At 35.2% G+C, this 21,123-nt stretch overlaps 5 protein-coding genes across 5 annotated transcripts; 4 read left to right on the top strand and 1 right to left on the bottom strand.

The window, feature by feature from the left end:
* Positions 1-815: 815 nt before the first annotated feature.
* Positions 816-7,047, bottom strand: LOC147291169 (Calcium-binding EF hand family protein). Its single transcript, XM_086237474.1, has 4 exons — positions 6,620-7,047; positions 5,722-5,848; positions 5,534-5,606; positions 816-1,240 (listed from the first exon to the last, which is right to left on the bottom strand). Exons 1-4 carry the CDS (start codon positions 6,894-6,896, stop codon positions 974-976), a joined length of 744 nt encoding a protein of 247 aa, XP_086093600.1. The 5' UTR covers positions 6,897-7,047; the 3' UTR covers positions 816-973.
* A 1,994-nt stretch (positions 7,048-9,041) lies between these two features.
* On the top strand, positions 9,042-11,299 carry LOC147291168 (putative glutathione S-transferase). Its single transcript, XM_086237475.1, has 2 exons — positions 9,042-9,383; positions 9,957-11,299. The coding sequence occupies exons 1-2, from the start codon at positions 9,075-9,077 to the stop codon at positions 10,317-10,319; spliced, it is 672 nt and encodes a 223-aa protein (XP_086093601.1). The 5' UTR covers positions 9,042-9,074; the 3' UTR covers positions 10,320-11,299.
* Positions 11,300-13,152: 1,853 nt separating this feature from the next.
* Positions 13,153-14,627, top strand: LOC147291167 (putative glutathione S-transferase). The gene is made up of 2 exons (XM_086235078.1): positions 13,153-13,495; positions 14,089-14,627. Exons 1-2 carry the CDS (start codon positions 13,187-13,189, stop codon positions 14,440-14,442), a joined length of 663 nt encoding a protein of 220 aa, XP_086091204.1. The 5' UTR covers positions 13,153-13,186; the 3' UTR covers positions 14,443-14,627.
* Positions 14,628-15,839: 1,212 nt separating this feature from the next.
* Positions 15,840-18,625, top strand: LOC147291166 (putative glutathione S-transferase). The gene is made up of 2 exons (XM_086235038.1): positions 15,840-16,696; positions 18,030-18,625. The coding sequence occupies exons 1-2, from the start codon at positions 16,388-16,390 to the stop codon at positions 18,390-18,392; spliced, it is 672 nt and encodes a 223-aa protein (XP_086091164.1). The 5' UTR covers positions 15,840-16,387; the 3' UTR covers positions 18,393-18,625.
* Positions 18,626-19,007: 382 nt separating this feature from the next.
* Positions 19,008-21,123, top strand: LOC147291165 (UDP-glycosyltransferase 73C25-like). The gene has a single exon (XM_086237192.1). It carries the CDS (start codon positions 19,560-19,562, stop codon positions 20,949-20,951), a length of 1,392 nt encoding a protein of 463 aa, XP_086093318.1. The 5' UTR covers positions 19,008-19,559; the 3' UTR covers positions 20,952-21,123.

The following is a 21,123-nucleotide window of genomic DNA, read 5'->3' as shown; positions in this document are numbered from 1 at the left end:
GTGCATGTTTGAAACATTCAAAGCTTAAGATGCTTTAAGATGCATGAAAGCAATACTGATGCTTTATGTTGATAATGTGTTAATTGCATTAAATAACATACATGAAGTAGACTTGTTACAGTCCAAATTGCAGAAGGAATTTGATATGAAAAATCTAGGTGCTGCTAAAAAAATTCTTGGAATGGAAATTTGAAAAGGGAAGAGAAAAAGGCAAGCTATGGGTGTCAAAGAAAAATACGTGGAAGAAATTCTTGAAAGGATTAGCATGGATAATGCAAAACCAATGCGTATTCCCTAAGCTAACAAGTTTAAATTATTTGGTAGACTTCGTCCATATATAGATAAAGAGGTGGAGGAAATGTCAAGTACCATACGCAAGTGCAGTCGGACGCTTAATGTATGTCACGATCTACAGTCAGCCAAGAACACTGGAATGTTGTTAAATGGATATTCAAATACTTGAAAGGTACAATGAATTTCGGCATCTTATATAAAAACAAGATGGAATTAGACAAGTTGTGAGATTTGTTGATGCATATTATACAGGTAATCTAGACAGACGAAGATCTACTACAGGGGTATATATTAAGTCTTGTGGGCGGTCTTATTAGTTGGAAAGCTATGCTTCAATCAACTCCCGCTTTATCAACAACTGAAGCGGAACATATGGCAGCTGTCAAAGTTGTTGTGGTTAACAGAGATAGCCAAGGAATTGGGATTGAAGCAGGAAAGCTTGGAGCTGTTTTGTGATGAAGATTCAAGCCGTCTATTTTCTAAGTCTCTATACAAAGATCATCTTTGCAAAAAATTAGACAAATCGAAAATCGTTTAACCATTTAATTAAGTTCATGCACCATTCTCCTTGTCAGCCACAACTATACAACTGACGAGACAAATTTTTAACCCAAAAAGACTATTAAGTCATCCTAAAATAGAACATATAAAGATTGATCTGAAAACAAACTTGGCATTATTAGAACTCCTGGCTCGCTTGCTGAATGAACACAACAGCAAGAGTCAGAAGGGATGCGTAAACTGCATTGGGTAACCTTTGCACGACCTTCCCAATGCCCGGTACACCTTCAGTAGCCTTCTTCGTCGCTATTGCAACTGCTGGTGCTGCAACCAATGTCAGGATCAGTCCCTGACTAACAACAATGAATGTGTCGGCTGTTATCTGCTTGATGACCTTCGCAAACTCCTCACGATCAATTTCTCCATCAAGATTGATATCATTTTCCTGCAAATAAACATTCAACACTTAAAACAGTCTTTATGTTTGAATCATTAGTTCAAAAAAAAAAAAAAAAATTGAAGAAATTATTGTATGCCTAACAAGATTTAGTTAGGGGTTTCTTCTCATTAATCAAAAATTACAAATCATAGAACAACGGGAATCAAACGTGCCACACTTTGAAAAGGCCAGCCAATCAGCAATTTGCATCTTTTCCATGAATGCAACGCTGCTTACTCGACAGAGTGAACATTCATCTATGTGGTTCTACTCAATATGTAACTATAGTTAATAGAAACATTTATATTCTGCAAGTTCTCTTCAGGTATGCCGAAAGAGAAACCTCAAAAAGTTATAATACAATCCTATTCAGGAAAGATATCGAATTTACAAAAATCTATAGCATCTCTTAAATATTCATCAAGATCCAACCATGTAAATCAAGTACAACCATCCCCTTTTTCATGCCCGCAAGAAGATAAAGATTCACTGTAGCTGTTGGATATGGTAACCAGAATCAGTAATTTCAAAGATTCAACTTAATTATGCACTCCAGTACAAGTGCTATCCCTATGGAGGATTAGCCATGCCATTCTAAAGAAGCATGCAAAGATAATAAGCCATATGATAAAAAAAAAAAAAAAAAAAAATGAAAGGCCACCTTTTTTAAAGATGCTTTCCCCCCACCTTGTTTTTTTTTTGGCTAAACAAAGAGCCCACAACTACAACCTAGCACCCCTAAGACACCCAAGACCCAAAACATCAAATCTAATAAAGACATAAGAATATTTGAAATTTTTTAGTCCAAAGACACCGCTCAGCCAAGGAAGGGGCATATCTTCCTTCTTCTTTTCCTTTTTTTTTTTTTTTTTTTTAAAAAAGCTCTCAGGTAAGGTATGTAAACATCACTAATTTCCCTTTTTCTCCTCATTAAATTTGAGATTACCAAGTTGTAAAACAAGATTCAAAAAGAATGTACTCTTTCATATAGAAGTTGGCTGGAAAAGAAAGAACAGCAACTGGCCTCTTTTCCCTAAACACTACGTTTTACTGTTGACAAGAGTTAATTGTAGTCCTCTGTACTTCTAGTCAATGCATAACTACACTAGCTACAGAAGTCATTGGGGTTCCACATTGTCTAAAAAAGAATAATAGGCTCAGAAGCTCTGTTAGGTTCTATTCAAGTTTGCTGAAAGTGTCACCTTAGAAAAAGTCTTAACACAAATTCTTACCAAACGACAGCAACAATAATATTCCCTTGTATAACAAACTGCAGAAACACAAAGTTATAAAACATTACACGTCAATTCTTCAAGATACTGTACCTACCAGTCCAATTTTGAAAAGGTTATCATCAATATCAATTATATTGGTGCATAATGTCACAAAAAAACTAGGATGGTATGAATCGTATGATGAATGTCTATTAAAAATGGTTGGCCATCATGGTTATCTCTCCGGATTATAGAGAATCAACTTTTGCATTCAAATGCCAAATATAAAATAACTGAAATACCCATTTTCCATTAATGGGTTTCTCAGTGTATAGGGTGTACCTTATATGTAGCATTAGTACTCCCATGTTTTCTAATAAATTTTTACAAAATTCTGGGTGGGGAACTAAGGAACTTGGTGTCATTTTAGTCAGTCAAAGAGACATAGGAGTGATGCCAAACTCAAAAAATTTATAAAGCCCAATCTTGTACAACACATACAACAGTCCCCCTTCCCATGCCAACAAGAAGATACCTCTATGGCATAAAAATAGACAGTAACCAGAATCAATTAAGAAATTGGTGCTGTCTATGCAGAGAACTAGCCAGGCTAGACTTCCATTAGTGCCAAAAGTTTGCCATCACAAAGAAGCACAGTAAGGGAACAACATAGATTTCAAAAATTGTTTTTGCAGACAGTTTTAATATGTTCTGTTTTCTTTGAACTGAAGATAAAAACAGGAATCACCTTGGTGTTTCCTCAATTTAACTACTCAAGCATGTTTCCTCAAAACAGTTTTTGATAATATTTATAAAAAAAAAAAAAAAAACACATAAATTTTATTAATCCAGAAACATCTACTTACCCTCTGTGGACAAGAAGCCCACATCTATAACATCAGTACAACACTAATAGCTACATGTACAGAATAACTCCCCAAAAGCACAAAGAATACCACAAAAAAACTCTAGAGAGAACCAAATGAAATCTCATCAGCAAGCAGCTGCTCTCCAGTCTAAATAAATGGCAGAAAAGAAACTTCCTTGAATTCCCCAGCCACCGAAGCACAAAGGGAAGCCCAAAATCGAATTCTCTCCCATAGTTCATCCACTCCCACTCCTTCGTACTCTTAAAATCCTTCTATTTCACTCCATCCAGACAACCCACAGTAAAGTTAGCAACAAACAACTCCAAATAACTCTTTGTTTTATTTGGTAGCGTGCTTTTGCATTATCTTCTGTTTTATAGTTAATAAGATAGTTTTCCACTAGTATCCAGGAACCAAACAGGCCCTTAATTTCTTTGAGGTGTGCCTCAACCAATAAGGTTATTAAAACAAGCATACTGGGATGATGAATTTTTTGCAGTCAAATGGAGTCATCTTCAACCAACAAGCATTTGGTTGGAACGGTCAGGCCCATGGTTTGCTCCCATGTGGTCTGGGGTTCAAATGCCCTTAAGGTAGCTACCTAGTTATTTTCTAGAGTTTCCTGCCTCCAAAAAATTGTAGGATCCGGCAGGAGGCCCCAGTTTCGAGCCTGGGTCTGCAAAGCAGGTTTAGGGATTTCTGAGTATCAACAAAAAAATGGAGTCATCCTCCAAAAATTACTTTCAAGTGCTTAATTGTAACAACAGTGAACTTGGGTTATTGGTGGACAAAGAAACTGAAAAGCCTAAACTGAGCAGAACTAATTGGTCATGTATGTAGAACCTCTTTTATTCCCACCCCCACCCTTCAAAAAAATTGGTACTATGTCAAATCATGCTAGACCACATAAAGAAGGACAATAATTGCTTTTCTCAGACATGACAAATTGATGTTGAGCATGCAGCAAAAAGGTTCCAAACAGCAACTTAAAGGTGTTCTGGTCATTTACCATGAATAAGAGAAAGCGCATGGTTTATGGGTCCAACAGTTTGAAGATTAAATTAAAGGGTTATGACTCGGATTAGGGTGACAAATGTTTATATATAGTGGATGGAAAGCTGCTAAAATTGTTTTCCATGCTGAAGGATATTCAGGGCAAAAGGCTTCCTAGGGTTGTGGGCTGTTGTAGTGAAAAGTTGGGTGAATTTGTGGATTTAACCCTTATTTAAGCTTCAGTACTTGTAATTAAAAAAAAAAAACTGCACTACTCAAAACAGAGCCTAAAAACAGTGTAACAAGATTTCTGTTTCAGTGATTCGGGTTGATAGGGTAAAGGAGGGATGCCTTTCCAGGTCCTATTACAGAATGCAGAATAAAACCAACTTGCAAAACTATAAAGAGAGAACGAAATAAAATTAGTCCTAGCAATCATACCAAAAAATTGCACCAAAAGGATCATCAAATAAAGCTACATAGCTTATGAGAGTACTAATTAGCATTTGTACTCTATTAAATTGAAAAAGTTACAACCATATGTGCAGATGACTAGCTCCCCCTAATTCTAAGATGGATTTCAAACAAGGAAACTAATAAAATCAATGCCACAAATAAAGACGCAATAACATTAGTAAACCATGACAATACCCACGCACCATTACTACCCCGCAGGTTCAGTAAACCTGAAACCACCAAATTAAACTTTATGCTCAATGTTGATAAAAATGAAGCGCACTTATGCAAAAGAAAAAGAAACATATAAATAAGATTGGTTCTACAATTTGGCTTTTGCAGCATAACACCTAAAACTTAAGAAACAAGCAATGATGTAATTGTAGCCTATGGCGGTTGCCAGTAAGGCCCCACCTCCAAATTAAGTCATAAATCTATTCTCTTAAAAGTTTATATGAAATCTCTTACTATAACATTGAATTTTCAAAGGATGCCATCTTATCTGTAAATGGTTTTGATACTGACAAATTTCATTTTATCACTTTGTTTTGTTACCAATGAAAACATCCCTATATTAACAAACTGATAAATTTTAGGTACTGCAAATTCTACTTATTCAAGCTGTTTAAATTCAGCAGCCATTCATAAGCCTTTGAAGCAGTAGGAATAAAATGGGTCAACATTCATCAGCAATAGAGTTAAGTATATATGAAACATCAGGATTACTACAGTTTCAGCATTTTCATTTTATTATACAATTAGAGTACCTGAATTATAGCTCTGACTTTCTCTTTGGAGGGTGGATCAAAATGTGGGCCAGGTAAACGCTTATTGATATCACTACAATAGGAAGGTTAAAAACAAATCATTAGTTAGAATAACCTGGCAAACTAGTAGCATGATTTTATAATAATCTAAAACCATTGGAGAAAATTTAGTAAGTAAAGCTCCTCACTTGTACACAAGTAGTACACCGATGTACAAATCTTCAAAATTCAAAGTAGCCCTTCCTGTCTCATTTTTAAAATGATCAAATATCTTATCTGTAATCTTTCTTATTTGCCTTTGCCTCCATTGCTTACCTGCAAGGTGGAAAATTATCAGATATAATATTTTATATATATATATAAAGAGAGGAATGATCTCTTACCAAATGTTGGTGTATTATGTTGCCGGACTATGAACTAGCAACGTACAATTTAGACATATTCTACCTAATTAACCGTTGACACTTTGCCTTTGGTAACATAAAATGTCAAACTTTCTGGAAAGAGATAAGATGAATATCAACAAAGTTACTTGATATATGGCATGTGCAATCTGGAGATATGGCATATCAAAAATATAAAAAATTTGGCTTCATCACAAGAAATTTCAAATTGATGACATCAAGATTCAAGGCTACACATTGAGATATAAGCGACTGCACACAGACATCAACTACATGGGCATAAATTTAAATCCAAAGGTAATATCTTTCTACTGCATCACAGAAAGAAAACCCATCACTCGGAAAAAAAAAAAAAAAAAAAAAAGATCAGTAGGCTTGTGTCTGTGTGTTTGACCAAAAAAGTTAAAAAGGTTTGTGTCTGTTTGTTGGTCATAATTGAACAAAATTTGCAGATCCTTCAAGTGTGGAAGGATGGAAGAGCAACACAACCCCATATAAACTAAAATCATAAATTGTATTAAAAAAAATGAAAGAAGAAAGCTAAACCCGATCATAGAATTGATGGGTCATTTATGAATTACAAAAGCAAAATTCAGAATAGGAAAGGAAACATTATTGGAATCAACAAAACATAGATTGCCACAAGCAGTAATTTTCATGGAAGACTTTTTTTAAGCGGTACCTTGCATTCTGTCCAGGACCTGTCCCATGATGCGGTAAAAAAATGCTACACAGCCTCTGCGGAAGCGGTAAAATAATGCTACACAGCCTCTGAGGCCTGGCTGCGATGATGATGAAGAAGATGAAGATGATGATGAACAACGGAATAAGAGTTGTACTCCTTTGGGATAGGAGCTTTGTGTTGACTTTGTCAGGCAGCTAGAGTGAGCATGAAGAAAAGATCCTCTGCGGTTGAGACAGTTAGAGCTTCCTAAACCCCGCAACAATAAAGTTCCCATTTTTTCTCACTATACCCTTCTACTCTGTTCTCAGTGTTTTTCCATTAAAAGATATCCAATTCTTCTGACACATTTTCTCACCCTATTTTCACTACTTGAGCCTTATACCCTTTTTTCGGAAGTGGATCCTTGCTTTGACTTCTTTCATTTTGCTTGACTTTTCATTATGCTTGGCTAATAGAAGATATTTTAAATTGATTTACAAACAAAAAAAAAAATTTCAAATTTATATATTAACTAACGAAGATTTTCAATATAATACTTCAATTTTCATATTATACTAGACATAGTTGACGTGGCATTTTTAATGACATGAACATTAAATTTTTATGCCATGTGGCCAAGAGCAATAAAAAATCAAAACTTTTAAAAATAAAAAAAGAAACAAAATAAAAAGACCAAAAAAATTTGAGAACATCCTGTAGATCCCCCATCCACGCACCGTCCTCCCATTATACCATTGAAAATGCCACGTCAATTATGTCCAGCGTGGCATTTAATTTTTTTTGAACAAAAATCTTTACGGACATGCTATATTGTAAGTTTTGATTAGTTAATATATGAATTTGAAATCTTATTTTGTTTGTGCATCAATTAGAAATACTTTCTATAGTTGATAAATGTATTTATACTTAAGCCCAAACTTCATGTTACAGCAATAAGAAGAACTTTCCTGTAACCATGTTACACTGACATGGTATCATCTCCACTCTCTTATTGGTTCTCTCCCTTTCTCTCACTCTTTTTCTCCCTCTCTTTCTTTGCTTCTCTCCCTCTCTCATTGGATTGTGACACATGTCCCTACCATACGGACATGTAAGTTTTGGACCAGGATTCTCTACCCATTTTCCTATCCATTTTCCTACCTATTTTCCTAGTATGTTTATAATTTTGGCCATCAACAATCTCACCTCTTTCCCTTTGTTTCTCTCTCTACTCTTTTTTTTATGACCAAAATTAAATCATGATAGAAAAATAGGTAGGAGATCCTATTCCGTAAGTTTTTATCTACAGCAATTTAGTATATATCAATTATTTTCTCGAAAATCATCATTTTCCTTATTCTTTTACATAGCCGCCCTTGGACAAAACACATAGCCGCCCTTGGACCAAAACACATGTCCATACTTGGAAGAGAACAAAAGAACACTCTATTTTGGTGTTGCATCACAGCTTACGTAAAAATGCAATCCTTATTTCATACGTTAACCACTTAACCCTTTCTTTTCTCTGAACTCACTTTCTTCCCATATTTTTCCTTATTTTCACAATGGTTTTCAACTATATACGCTCATTTGCTATAAAGTTATAAATTAGATGAAATTAAACTATATAAGGTTTTGAAAGAAAATTACAAATATATGCTGCAAAAGTATATAACACGATCAATTCAAAACTAAAAATATATTAGACTATCACAATCTTCTCTCTCTTTAGTACTTGGGTTGCTTGAGAAGAAAAAGTTTAATCACGCATCTATGCACTTAACCACCGTTCACCAAATATATTTATTTTTTGCTGTTAGATAATTATTGATCTCTCAAAATATAAATGTGGATAATAAATGAACAATAAATAATGTATGTTAATTTAGCACACTCTTCATATATATTAAAAACCAAGAAATAAATGAGGAATGAGAATTGTAGGTTTGAAATTCAGAACCTCTTCCCTCAAGCTCTGATATATTAGACAATTATTGGACTTCAAAAATTTAAATTGTCACTGCAATATTGGCTCTCTTGCCAATGCTAGCATCGATGTTAGTTATCTTAATCAACATTTGCGCCAAATGTCAATTTGAGTGCTAGCTAGACATGACAATGAAGCCTAAAATAAACCATGAGTAATTATTTTATATATATAAAAAAAATGTATTTTAAATTTTTAAGTTTAAACAAGAAATTAAGAAAATTAAAATAAGTGAGAAAAGAAATCAAAACTTTTGCCAAATTTGTTTTTAGAGGCTTGGAGTAAATTTGTCCACGGCTCATTATATTTCAAGATCGAGAAAGAAAATATGCAACTTCAGGGACAAAGTCATATTTACTTATATAGAAGGTCTAAAAAAGAAATACAACAAAACATCAGGTGACAATGGCAAAACTGCATAGTGAAAGTTTTATATAAAAGGCCTAGCTAGACCATCAGAGCTGCATATCAAGTTTATCAACAAAAATGGCAGAAGTCAAGCTGTTTAGGACATGGTCAAGTCCTTTTGCTCTGAGAATAGTTTGGGCACTGAAACTCAAAGGGGTCCCATATGACACAATCTATGAAGATCTTGCAAACAAAAGCCCTCTACTTCTCCAATACAACCCAATTCATAAGAAAGTTCCAGTGCTTGTCCACAATGGCAAAGCAATTGCTGAGTCCTTTGTAATTCTTGAATACATTGAAGAAACGTGGAAGGAAAACCCCTTTCTGCCTGAAGATCCTCTTCACAGAGCCACTGCACGCTTTTGGGCCAAATTTGGTGATGAGAAGGTAATCTAATCTAAACCCCTCTTTGATCATAATTAGATATTTGATTGTAGAACTTAATTGCTTAATTTTATATTTATTAGATTTTTCCATATCAACTAGCTAGGGTGATTTAATTTGCTCAATAACTAGAAATATTCTTGTTTTTATAAATGTTTCCAAGGAGAGACAAGGATGTTTACAAGGAGAGGAGAGAGAAAATCAATGCTTCTTTTTTTAATAAAATTCAATGAATTCGTTGGTTTAAAATTTCAAATGCATCTTCACCGTTAAATATAGAATTATTTGAAAGTTATAATTGCTACTCTCTTGAACCTAATCCTTATATGATTATTTAATCTAGTGGTGTCACCTAGTGTAGCTACTTGTTGATTAATAACAAAACACTAACCCCTATATAAATTTATCAATTCAAATTATTCTGTATAAAACTTAATAACTAATACATGTGGAAACTCATCAAAAACAAACTCAAAGAAAAGCTTGTTAAAAAAAGAAAGTCAAAAGAAATTGAAGATTAGACTGATTAGTATGATAATTTTTAATTAGTTATTTGGTTTGTGATTTGCCATGAAGGTTTTGCCATCTATTATTGAAGCCTTTTTCAGTGAAGGGAATGAGCAAGAGGAAGGAATTGCACAAGCAAAGGAGAACTTGAAGCACTTGGAAGAGGAGCTAAAGGGAAAGAAATTCTTTGGGGGAGACAAAATTGGGTTTGCAGATATTGCACTTGGATGGCTTGCACACTATGAGAGTGTGTTTGAGGAGGTGACTGGTATTAAGATGATAGCTGAAGAAACCTTTCCATTGTTGTCAGCATGGAGAAGGGCTTTTGCAGATGTTGATGTCATCAAAGAGAATTGGCCACCTAAAGACAAACTCATCACCAAATTCCATGCTATCCGAGAGGCCAACCTTTTGAAAAAGACACCAAAATGAAATGGTTTGTGATGCCATGGATGGATAAGAGGGAAAGAGTTAGGTGACAATGGAAGCAATCTACCAAACCCAAGATGTGCATGTATGATGGATCTTGAAAATGAGTGTTGCACCATTTAAAATAAGCGATTTTACCCCAATACCACGGGGACTATAGGGGGTGTGCTCCCTTATTACACAAACTTTTTTTTTTTTTTAACTATTTAAAATTTGCAGATCCTTCAAGTGTGGAAGGATGGAAGAGCAACAGAAACCCATATAAACTAAAATCATAAATTGTATTAAAAAAAAATGAAAGAAGAAAGCTAAACCCGATCATAGAATTGATGGGTCATTTATGAATTACAAAAGCAAAATTCAGAATAGGAAAGGAAACATTATTGGAATCAACAAAACATAGATTGCCACAAGCAGTAATTTTCAGGGAAGACTTTTTTTAAGTGGTACCTTGCATTCTGTCCAGGACCTGTCCCATGATGCGGTAAAAAAATGCTACACAGCCTCTGCGGAAGCGGTAAAATAATGCTACACAGCCTCTGAGGCCTGGCTGCGATGATGATGAACAACGGAATAAGAGTTGTACTCCTTTGGGATAGGAGCTTTGTGTTGACTTTGTCAGGCAGCTAGAGTGAGCATGAAGAAAAGATCCTCTGCGGTTGAGACAGTTAGAGCTTCCTAAACCCCGCAACAATAAAGTTCCCATTTTTTCTCACTATACCCTTCTACTCTGTTCTCAGTGTTTTTCCGTTAAAAGATATCCAATTCTTCTAACACATTTTCTCACCCTATTTTCACTACTTGAGGCTTATACCCTTTTTTCGGAAGTGGATCCTTGCTTTGACTTTTTTCATTTTGCTTGACTTTTCATTATGCTTGGCTAATAGAAGATATTTTAAATTGATTTACAAACAAAAAAAAAATTTCAAATTTATATATTAACTAACGAAGATTTTCAATATAATACTTCAATTTCCATATTATACTAGACATAGTTGACGTGGCATTTTTAATGACATGAACATTAAATTTTTATGCCATGTGGCCAAAAGCAATAAAAAATAAAAACTTTTAAAAATAAAAAAATAAATAAAATAAAATGACCAAAAAATTCGAGAACATTATGTAGATCCCCCATCCACGCACCGTCATCCCACTATACCATTGAAAATGTCACGTCAACTATGTCTAGCATGGCATTTAATTTTTTTGGAACAAAAATCTTTACGGACATGCTATATTGTAAGTTTTCATTAGTTAATATATGAATTTGAAATCTTATTTTGTTTGTGCATCAATTAGAAATACCTCCTATAATTGATGAATGTATTTATACTCAAGCCCAATTTTTATGTTACAGCAATAAGAAAAACTTTCATGTAACCATGTTACACTGACATGATGACATCACCTCTACTTTCTCATTAGTTATCTCCCTTCTCTCACAATTTTTCTCCGTCTCTTTCTTTGCTTCTCTCCCTCTCTCATTGGATTGTGACACCTCATGTCCCTACCACAAGGACATGTAAGTTTTGGACCATGATCCTCTACCCATTTTTCTATTTATTTTCCTACTCATTTTTCTACCATGTTTTTAATCTTGGCCATCAACCATCTCACCTTTTCTATTTTCTTTCTCTCTCTAGACTTTTTTTAATGGTCAAAATTAAAACATGATAGAAAAATAGATAAGAGATCCTATTCCGTAAGTTTTTCTCTACATCAATTTAGTAGATATCAATTATTTTCTCGAAAATCATCAGTTTCCTTATTCTTTTACATAGCCGCCCTTGGACCACAACACATGTCCATACTTGGAAGACAACAAACAGAACACTCTATTTTGGTGTTACATCACAGCTTACGTAAAAATGCAATCCTTATTTCATACATTAACCCTTTCTTTTCTAAAAAACTCACTTTCTTCCTATATTTTTCCTTATTTTCACAATGATTTTCAACTATATACACTGATGTGCTATAAAGTTATAAATTAGATGAGATTAAAGTATATACGGTTTTGAAAGAAAATTACAAATATATGTGCAAAAGTATATAACACGATCAATTCAAAACTAAAAATATATTAGACTATCACAATCTTTTCTCTCTTTAGTACTTGGATTGCTTGAGAAGAAAAAGTTTAATCACACATATATGCACTTAACTACCGTTTACGATTCACCAAATATATTTATTTTTTGCTGTTAGATAATTATTGATCTCTCAAAATATAAATGTGGATAATAAATGAACAATAAATAATGTATGTTAATTTAGCACACTCTTCATATATATTAAAAACCAAGAAATAAATGAGGAATGAGGATTGTAGGTTTGAAATTCAGAACCTCTTCCCTCAACTCAAGCTCTGATATGTTAGACAATTATTGGACTTCAAAAATTTAAATTGTCACTGCAATATTGGCTCTCTTGCCAATGCTAGCATCGATGTTAGTTATCTTAATCAATATTTGCGCCAAATATCAATTTGAGTGCTAGCTAGACATGACAATGAAGTATAAAATAAGTCATGAGTAATTGTTTTATATAATAAAAAAAAATGTATTTTAAATTTTTAAGTTTAAACAAGAAATTAAGAAAATTAAAAAAAGTGAGAAAAGAAATAAAAACTTTTGCCAAATTTGTTTTTGGAGGCTTGGAGTAAATTTGTCCACGGCTCATTATATTTTCAAGATCGAGAAAGAAAATATGCAACTTCAGGGACAAAGTCATATTTACTAATATAGAAGGTCTAAAAAAGAAATACAACAAAACATCAGGTGACAATGGCAAAACTCCATAGTGAAAGTTTTATATAAAAGGCCTAGCTAGACCATCAGAGCTGCATATCAAGTCTATCAACAAAAATGGCAGAAGTCAAGCTGTTTAGGACATGGCAAAGTCCTTTTCCTCTGAGAATAGTTTGGGCACTGAAACTCAAAGGGGTCCCATATGACACCATCTATGAAGATCTTGCAAACAAAAGCCCTCTACTTCTCCAATACAACCCAATTCATAAGAAAGTTCCAGTCCTTGTCCACAATGGCAAAGCAATTGCTGAGTCCTTTGTAATTCTTGAATACATTGAAGAAACGTGGAAGGAAAACCCCTTTCTGCCTGAAGATCCTCTTCACAGAGCCACTGCACGCTTTTGGGCCAAATTTGGTGATGAGAAGGTAATCTAATCTAAACCCCTCCTTGATCATAATTAAATATTTGATTGTACAACTTACTGCATAATTTTATATTTATTAGATTTTTCCATATCAACCAGCTATGGTGATTTAATTTGCTCAATGACTAGAAATATTCTTGTTTTTATAAATGTTTCCAAGACAGACAAGGATGTTTACAAGGAGAGGAGAGAGAAAATCAATGCTTCTTTTTTTAATAAAATTAAATGAATTCGTTGGTTTAAAATTTTAAATGCATCTTCACCGTTAAATATAGAATTATTTGAATGGCCAAAAAAAAAATATAGAATTATTTGAAAGTTATAATTGCTACTCTCTTGAACCTAATCCTTATATGATTATGTAATCTAGTGGTGTCACCTACTGTAGCTATTTGTTGATTAATAACAAAACACTAACCCCTATATAAATTTATCAATTCAAATTATTCTGTATAAAACTTAATAACTAATACATGTGGAAACTCATCAAAAACAAACTCAGAGAAAAGCTTGTTAAAAAAAGAAAGTCAAAAGAAATTGAAGATTAGTATGATAATTTTTAATTACTTATTTGGTTTGTGATTTGCCATGAAGGTTTTCCCATCTATTTATGAAGCCTTTAACAGTGAAGGGAAAGAGCAAGAGGAAGGAATTGCACAAGCAAAGGAGAACTTGAAGCATTTGGAAGAGGAGCTAAAGGGAAAGAAATTCTTTGGGGGAGACAAAATTGGGTTTGCAGATATTGCACTTGGATGGCTTGCACACTATGTGAGTGTGCTTGAGGAGGTGACTGGTATTAAGATGATAGCTGAAGAAACCTTTCCATTGTTGTCAGCATGGAGAAGGGCTTTTGCAGATGTTGATATCATCAAAGAGAATTGGCCACCTAGAGACAAACTCATCCATGCTATCCGAGAGGCCATCCTTTTGAAAAAGACACCAAAATGAAATGGTTTGTGATGCCATGGATGGATAAGAGGGAAAGAGTTAGGTGACAATGGAAGCAATCTACCAAACCCAAGATTTGCATGTATGATGGATCTTGAAAATGAGTGTTGCACCATTTAAAATAAGCGTTTTTACCCGAATATCACGGGGACTAGAGGGGATGTGCTCCCTTATTATTCAAACTTTTTTTAAAAAAAAATTATTTACTACCTGAAGTTATCAATATGCGCCAATGTGACACTTGTCATTCATTTCTTTCAATTTTTCTGTTGACTTGAAGAGTATTATTATCAATTCATGTTATAAAATTCTTTGAAAAAAAAAAATCCAAATACAACTTTGAATTAAAAAAAAAATTAAAAAAAAAAAACAAATCCAGCCAACCCACACCCTCATCCCCGACTTTGGCTGCTGTCACGGGCCTCCCTTCCTCTCCTCCTCTCTCCCTTTCTCTCTATTTCCCTCTCTCCTCTCTCCTTTATCTCTCTTCCCCTCTATTTCCCTCTTTTCGATCTCTCTCCTCTCTCCTCTATTGATATTAAGGCAAAGGTAAACCTTAACAGAGCTAAAAACAAGAGTTTGAGAACTTTGAGAAATCTTGATGCAAAGGATCTTGAGAATTTTAAAATTTGTGAGTTGTGTTGAAGGTCTTCTCTTTGTGTTAGTTGCTTATATTTATAGGGATCAACCCCCTCAGCCTTTAGGAAATCCTTTTCCTACTTGAATTTAAACTTATTTCTCCTTTTTTCATGCTAAAGCTCCTTCTTTACTTGCTTGATTTGGACTGTCTTAGCTTATCAAGGAAATCTCGGCACAATCAGAATCAGATTCTCCCAAATCTCACCTCCTTCTCTAGACTTGGGCTTGCTATTGGGCTTTAACTTAAACAAAATCAGGCTTGGCTGTGATTTTGGCCCAAAACAAAATTAGGTGTAAACACAAACAATAAAAGAAAGGCCAATGCTATTCAGACCACCCTAAATTGCTAAGTTGACCACCCTATTTTAAAATTCCAACTTTACCCTTAAAACAAAAAAATTTCAATTTTGTTCGTTGGGTCATTCGACAGTTATCTACCGAAATATTTATGATTATTCAACAGTTATCTGCTGAACATTGGTGGATTATTCAGTGGATAACTACCGAATGGAAATGAAAAAGGCATTCGACAGTTATCTGCCGAAATATTTGTATTTATTCGACACTTATCTGCAGAACATTGGTGGATATTTCGATAGATGACCACCGAATGGATCTGGGTGATTTTATCATGTTTTTGCAATAAAGGGTAAAATAGGAAAAAAGTTAAAAAAAATTTATTAGGGTGGTCAACTCAGCACAAAAGGGTGGTTTGCATAGCCTCCCTCTAAAAGAAATGAAGAATGAGGATTGTAGGTTTCAAACCTACAACCTCCTCCACCCAAAGCTCTGCTATGTTAGACAATTATAAGACCTCAAAAACTTAAAATGTTATGAAATGAAGCTAACACACTTGCCTCTGCAATATTGGCTCTCCTGCCAATGCTAGCGTCGGTGTTGGTAATCTTAAACAACATTGGCGCCAAATGTCAATTTTGGTACTAGCTAGACATGATAATGAAGAGAAAAATAAGTCATGAGTAATTGTTTTATATATATAAGAAAAATATATTTTATGTTTAAACAAGAAATTAATAAGAAAATAAAAATAAGTGAGTAAAGAAATAAAAATTGTACTAAATTTGTTTTTGGAGGCTTGGAATAAATTTGTCCACGGCTCATTTCTTTCAAGAGAAAGAAAATATGCAATTTCAGGGACAAAGTCATATTTACGAATAGAGAAGGTCTAAAAAAGAAATACAACAAAACGTCAGGAGACAATGACGAAAACTCCATAGTGAAAGTTTTTTTATATAAAAGGCCTAGCTAGACCATCAGTGCTGCATATCAAGTTTATCAACAAAAAATGGCAGAAGTCAAGCTGTTTAGGACATGGTCAAGTCCTTTTGCTCTGAGAATAGTTTGGGCACTGAAACTCAAAGGGGTCCCATATGACACCATCTATGAAGATCTTGCAAACAAAAGCCCTCTACTTCTCCAATACAACCCAATTCATAAGAAAGTTCCAGTGCTTGTTCACAACGGCAAAGCAATTGCTGAGTCCCTTGTAATTCTTGAATACATTGAAGAAACGTGGAAGGAAAACCCCTTTCTGCCTGAAGATCCTCTTCACAGAGCCACTGCACGCTTTTGGGCCAAATATGGTGATGAGAAGGTAATCTAATCTAAACCCCTCTTTGATCATAATTACATATTTGATTGTAGAACTTAATTGCTTAATTTTATATTAGATTTTTCCATATCAAGTTATCAACTAGCTATATAGGGTGATTTAATTTGCTCAATGATTAGAAATATCCTTGTTTTTATAAATGTTTCCAAGGAGAGACAAGGATGTTTACAAGGAGAGGAGAGAGAAAATAAATTCTTGTTTTTTTTTTTAAATAAAAAGCAATAAATAAATTTATCGGTTAAAATTTCAAAGGTCAATTGATTTTAACTACTAAATTTCAATAACTTTTTAGTTTAGGTACCAAAATTAAATAGTACTTTAGATTAGATACTAGTTGAAAAAGTCAAACAAAATAAAAAAGTAAAAGGTATTATAATTTACAAATACTACATCACATGCCACTACAATAAAAACATAAAAATAATATTACATCACAAATATTATATTAATTTATACTATATTATATTAAAATCAAATCAAATCAATCAAGTCACAACTTAACTATGACTGTTTTGGTAAATTGAAAGAGACTTAACTGTGACTGTCTTGGTAAATTGAAAGAGACAACTCACACCACTATACTATATATTATTTTGAGTAAAAGTATTGTTTTGACCTCTATTTATACAATATTGTAGTATAATTTCTCTAAAAAAAATTCAATTAAGTCATAACTTAACTGTGACTGTCTCACAACTTAGATGTGACTGTCGTTCAGTCACAACTAAATTTGAAGTTATGAGTGTCGTACAGTCACAATTAAATGTGAAGTTGAGACTACATTAACAAATTTTTAAGATAATATAAAAGCCTCAAGGGCAATTTTATCAAAACTTTATAAATTTTAACTAACACCGATCATATGTGGACTAAAGAACAAAAATGTCAAATGGAAAAGGCTAAAATCAAATGGGTCAACATGTTTGTGACCTAATCTAAAAAACTATATTTAAATTTGGTAGTTTAATTGAAATATTATATGGTCTTCATGCTATACCAAAAAATTATTAGGATTTGGTATTTAATCCTAATTTTCTAAAATTTCAAATGTATCTTAACCATTAAATGTAGAATTATTTGAAAATTATTAGTTTGTGCAAAAATGTCTCTTTAACCTAATCTAATCCTTATATGATTATTTAGTCTAGTGGTGGTATCCAGTTTATCAGATTATTCTATATAAAACTTAATAACTAATACTTGTGGCAAGTCATCAAAACAAACTCAAAGAAAAGCTTGTTAAAAAAAGAAAGTCAAAAGATATTAAAGATTAGTATGATAATTTTCATTATTTAATTAGTGATTTGCCATGAAGGTTTTGCCATCTATTATTGAAGCCTTCTTCAGTGAAGGGAAAGAGCAAGAGGAAGGAATTGCACAAGCAAAGGAGAACTTGAAGCACTTGGAAGAGGAGCTAAAGGGAAAGAAATTCTTTGGGGGAGACAAAATTGGGTTTGCAGATATTGCACTTGGATGGCTTGCACACTATGAGAGTGTGTTTGAGGAGGTGACTGGTATTAAGATGATAGCTGAAGAAACCTTTCCATTGTTGTCAGCATGGAGAAGGGCTTTTGCAGATGTTGATATCATCAAAGAGAATTGGCCACCTAGAGACAAACTCATCACCAAATTCCATGCTATCCGAGAGGCCAGCCTTTTGAAAAAGACACCAAAATGAAATGGTTTGTAATGCCATGGATGGATAAGAGGGGAAGAGTTAGATGACAAATGGAAGCAATCTACCAAACCCAAGATGTGAATGGATGATGGATCTTGGGAATGAGTGTTGCACCATTTAAAATAAGTACTCTTGTAAAAGTTATGGAGATTTTATTCGATATTGTATTCAATAATGTTAGACTCCATTAATGTTAGATCATTTACAACATTAAGAATACTTTTATTTGGAAATACTTCTGCAAAGAATTGCTGTGAGGTGGATATGCACTCCCCTTCTTAAATAAATTCTTTATGCACTGATCCATTCTAAGACCTTTTAAATTCACAACTTAAATGATTTTTTTTGTTATCGTGACAGTAGGAAGCGGTGTGAATAATTAACTCATTATATAACATATGTGTAATAATTAATATGTAAAACTTTGCATCTTAAATAATACTTTTAAAATTTATCACATGTTATCATTTAAATAGATTAACCACATTAATACCTAGCGTTATAATCACATACAAAATATTATCCAATTTTATCTAAACCCATTTTTTCATATCAGGTTTTTCTTCTGTTTCTCTTTTTCTTTTTTTGGTAAATATACGAAAGGAATGCGGAATACCAACGCCACACACAACAAGGGCAGTCCCAACAAGAATACAAGTAAACCCAACAGGCAGAAAATGACAGAATGAGCCAAAATTGGTACAAAGCCACAAAGGGAAGCAAAGAAAGGCCCAAAAGAAAGACCCCGCAAAACAAACTGCATCAACTAACAGAGACAGAGTCAGAGTCTCAGAGACCAGAACTGCAACAAGAGCTCAATCTTCATTTTCAACCTTTCGGTGTGAGTGTGACCATCATTAGGATCATAGTGAATCTAGTGATGCTTCAAGCCTTCAATCTTCATATTCATTCCGTAACGAAGAGATCAACCTTGTACACAGAGGTTTCCATGGTTGATGCTTCACTCTCACTCTTGTTTCTTCTCTCTCTTGCCAAGTAGTAAATCTGAAAGTCAAAAGGCCAAGAATGCCTTTTCGGCAATACCTAACTAACAGTCAATGTCAAACATCTTTCTTTCCCTTAAGCCCCTTTATCCTTCTTCTATAATTAACAAATCAAACGAACCTCAACAGTTAAACCCAGGTCCCAAAAACCAATCAATCAAACATGGCCGACGGTGAGATCTATGTAGTTTCAGCAGCTGGGCAGGGCCATCTCCAACCCTGCATGCAGCTCTCCAACCACCTCACCTCTCGAAATTACCATACTACCCTCGTCATCCCCTCCACTCTCTCCTTCTCCATCCCCTCCTCTTTCACCCAAAACCCCCTCACCAAAACCCTTCAAGTTACAGCCTCCACGGGCCCACCCCGACCAGGACCAGACCCGCTCCGCCAGCAAGCCGCCCTAGACCTCGAGACCCACCTCGCCAACTCGACCCTTCCTCTCTGCGCCATCGTAGACTTCCAGATGGGTTGGACCAAGGAGGTCTTCTGGAAATTCAACGTGCCGGTGATCGGCTTCTTCACCTTCGGCGCGTGCGCCGCCGCTATGGAGTGGGGCGCGTGGAAGGTCCAGGCCGGAGACATCCGACCCGAAGAGCTCCGCCAAATTCAAGGCCTACCCGATGACATGGCCCTCGCTTATTCGGATCTTAAACGAAGGCCGGCCGGTCCACCACGCGGCGGTCCGAACCGGGAAGCGGGCGGAAGAGGTGGAGGACGAGGAGGAGGTCCCCCTAAACCGGGAGATCGGCCTCCGTGGGTCCCAGAGATCGAGGGATCAGTAGCTCTGATGTTCAACACGTGCGATTTTCTCGAGCGTCCGTTCATCGAGTACTTGACGGAACAGATGGGGATGCCGACGTGGGGTGTGGGCCCACTCTTGCCTGAGACGTACTGGAAGCCGTCGGATTCGTTAATTTCTGACCGTCAGATCAAGGCGCACCAGCGCCCCTCAAGCCACACCGAGGACGACGTCGTCAAATGGCTGGAGTCAAAGCCATGCGGGTCTGTTCTATACGTGGCATTCGGTAGTGAAGTGGGTCCCGCCCTGGAGGAATATCCCCAGTTGGCTAGTGCGTTGGAGGAGTCAACCCGGCCGTTTATCTGGGTCATCCAATCCGGGTCGGGTGGGTCGGAAGACGGGTTGGACAGCAAAGTGGGTGAGAGGGGTTTAATAATACATGGATGGGCACCTCAGTTGGTGATTCTCAGCCATCGATCGACTGGTGGGTTTTTATCACATTGTGGGTGGAACTCAACTTTGGAAGCTTTGGGCTTTGGGGTGCCATTTTTGGGCTGGCCCATTAGGGGTGACCAATATTACAATGCTAAGTTGGTGGTGAACCATCTCAAGGTTGGGTATAGAGTTGCTGAGGATTTATCAGAAATGGTGAAGAAGGAAGACATAGTGAGAGGAATAGAGAAGCTGATGGCAGATGAGGATATGAGAAGACAGGCCATGGCGCTGCGTCGGAAGTTTGAGCATGGTTTTCCGGCGAGCTCGGAGGCTGCATTGGATGCTTTCGGCGATTTTATTAGGCAGAAAACACCTTAGAAGTTCACGAATAATTTGATGTGTGTTATCACTTGTCAGTTATGTTTATCTTTTGCTTGATTCATTCAGTCTTTCGGTTGCACATGCAACAAGTTTTTTAATGTAGATGTGGAGGATTTGGATTTGAGACATCTCCTGATATTAAGAAAATAAATATCATTAGATTAACAAC

This window comes from Dryas octopetala, chromosome 3, assembly GCF_963921425.1.
Source record: "Dryas octopetala chromosome 3, drDryOcto1.1, whole genome shotgun sequence".
Classification (NCBI taxonomy): Eukaryota; Viridiplantae; Streptophyta; class Magnoliopsida; order Rosales; family Rosaceae; genus Dryas; species Dryas octopetala.
Note: the sequence above shows the minus strand (reverse complement) of the source record. Positions and strands in the feature narration are given on the sequence as shown.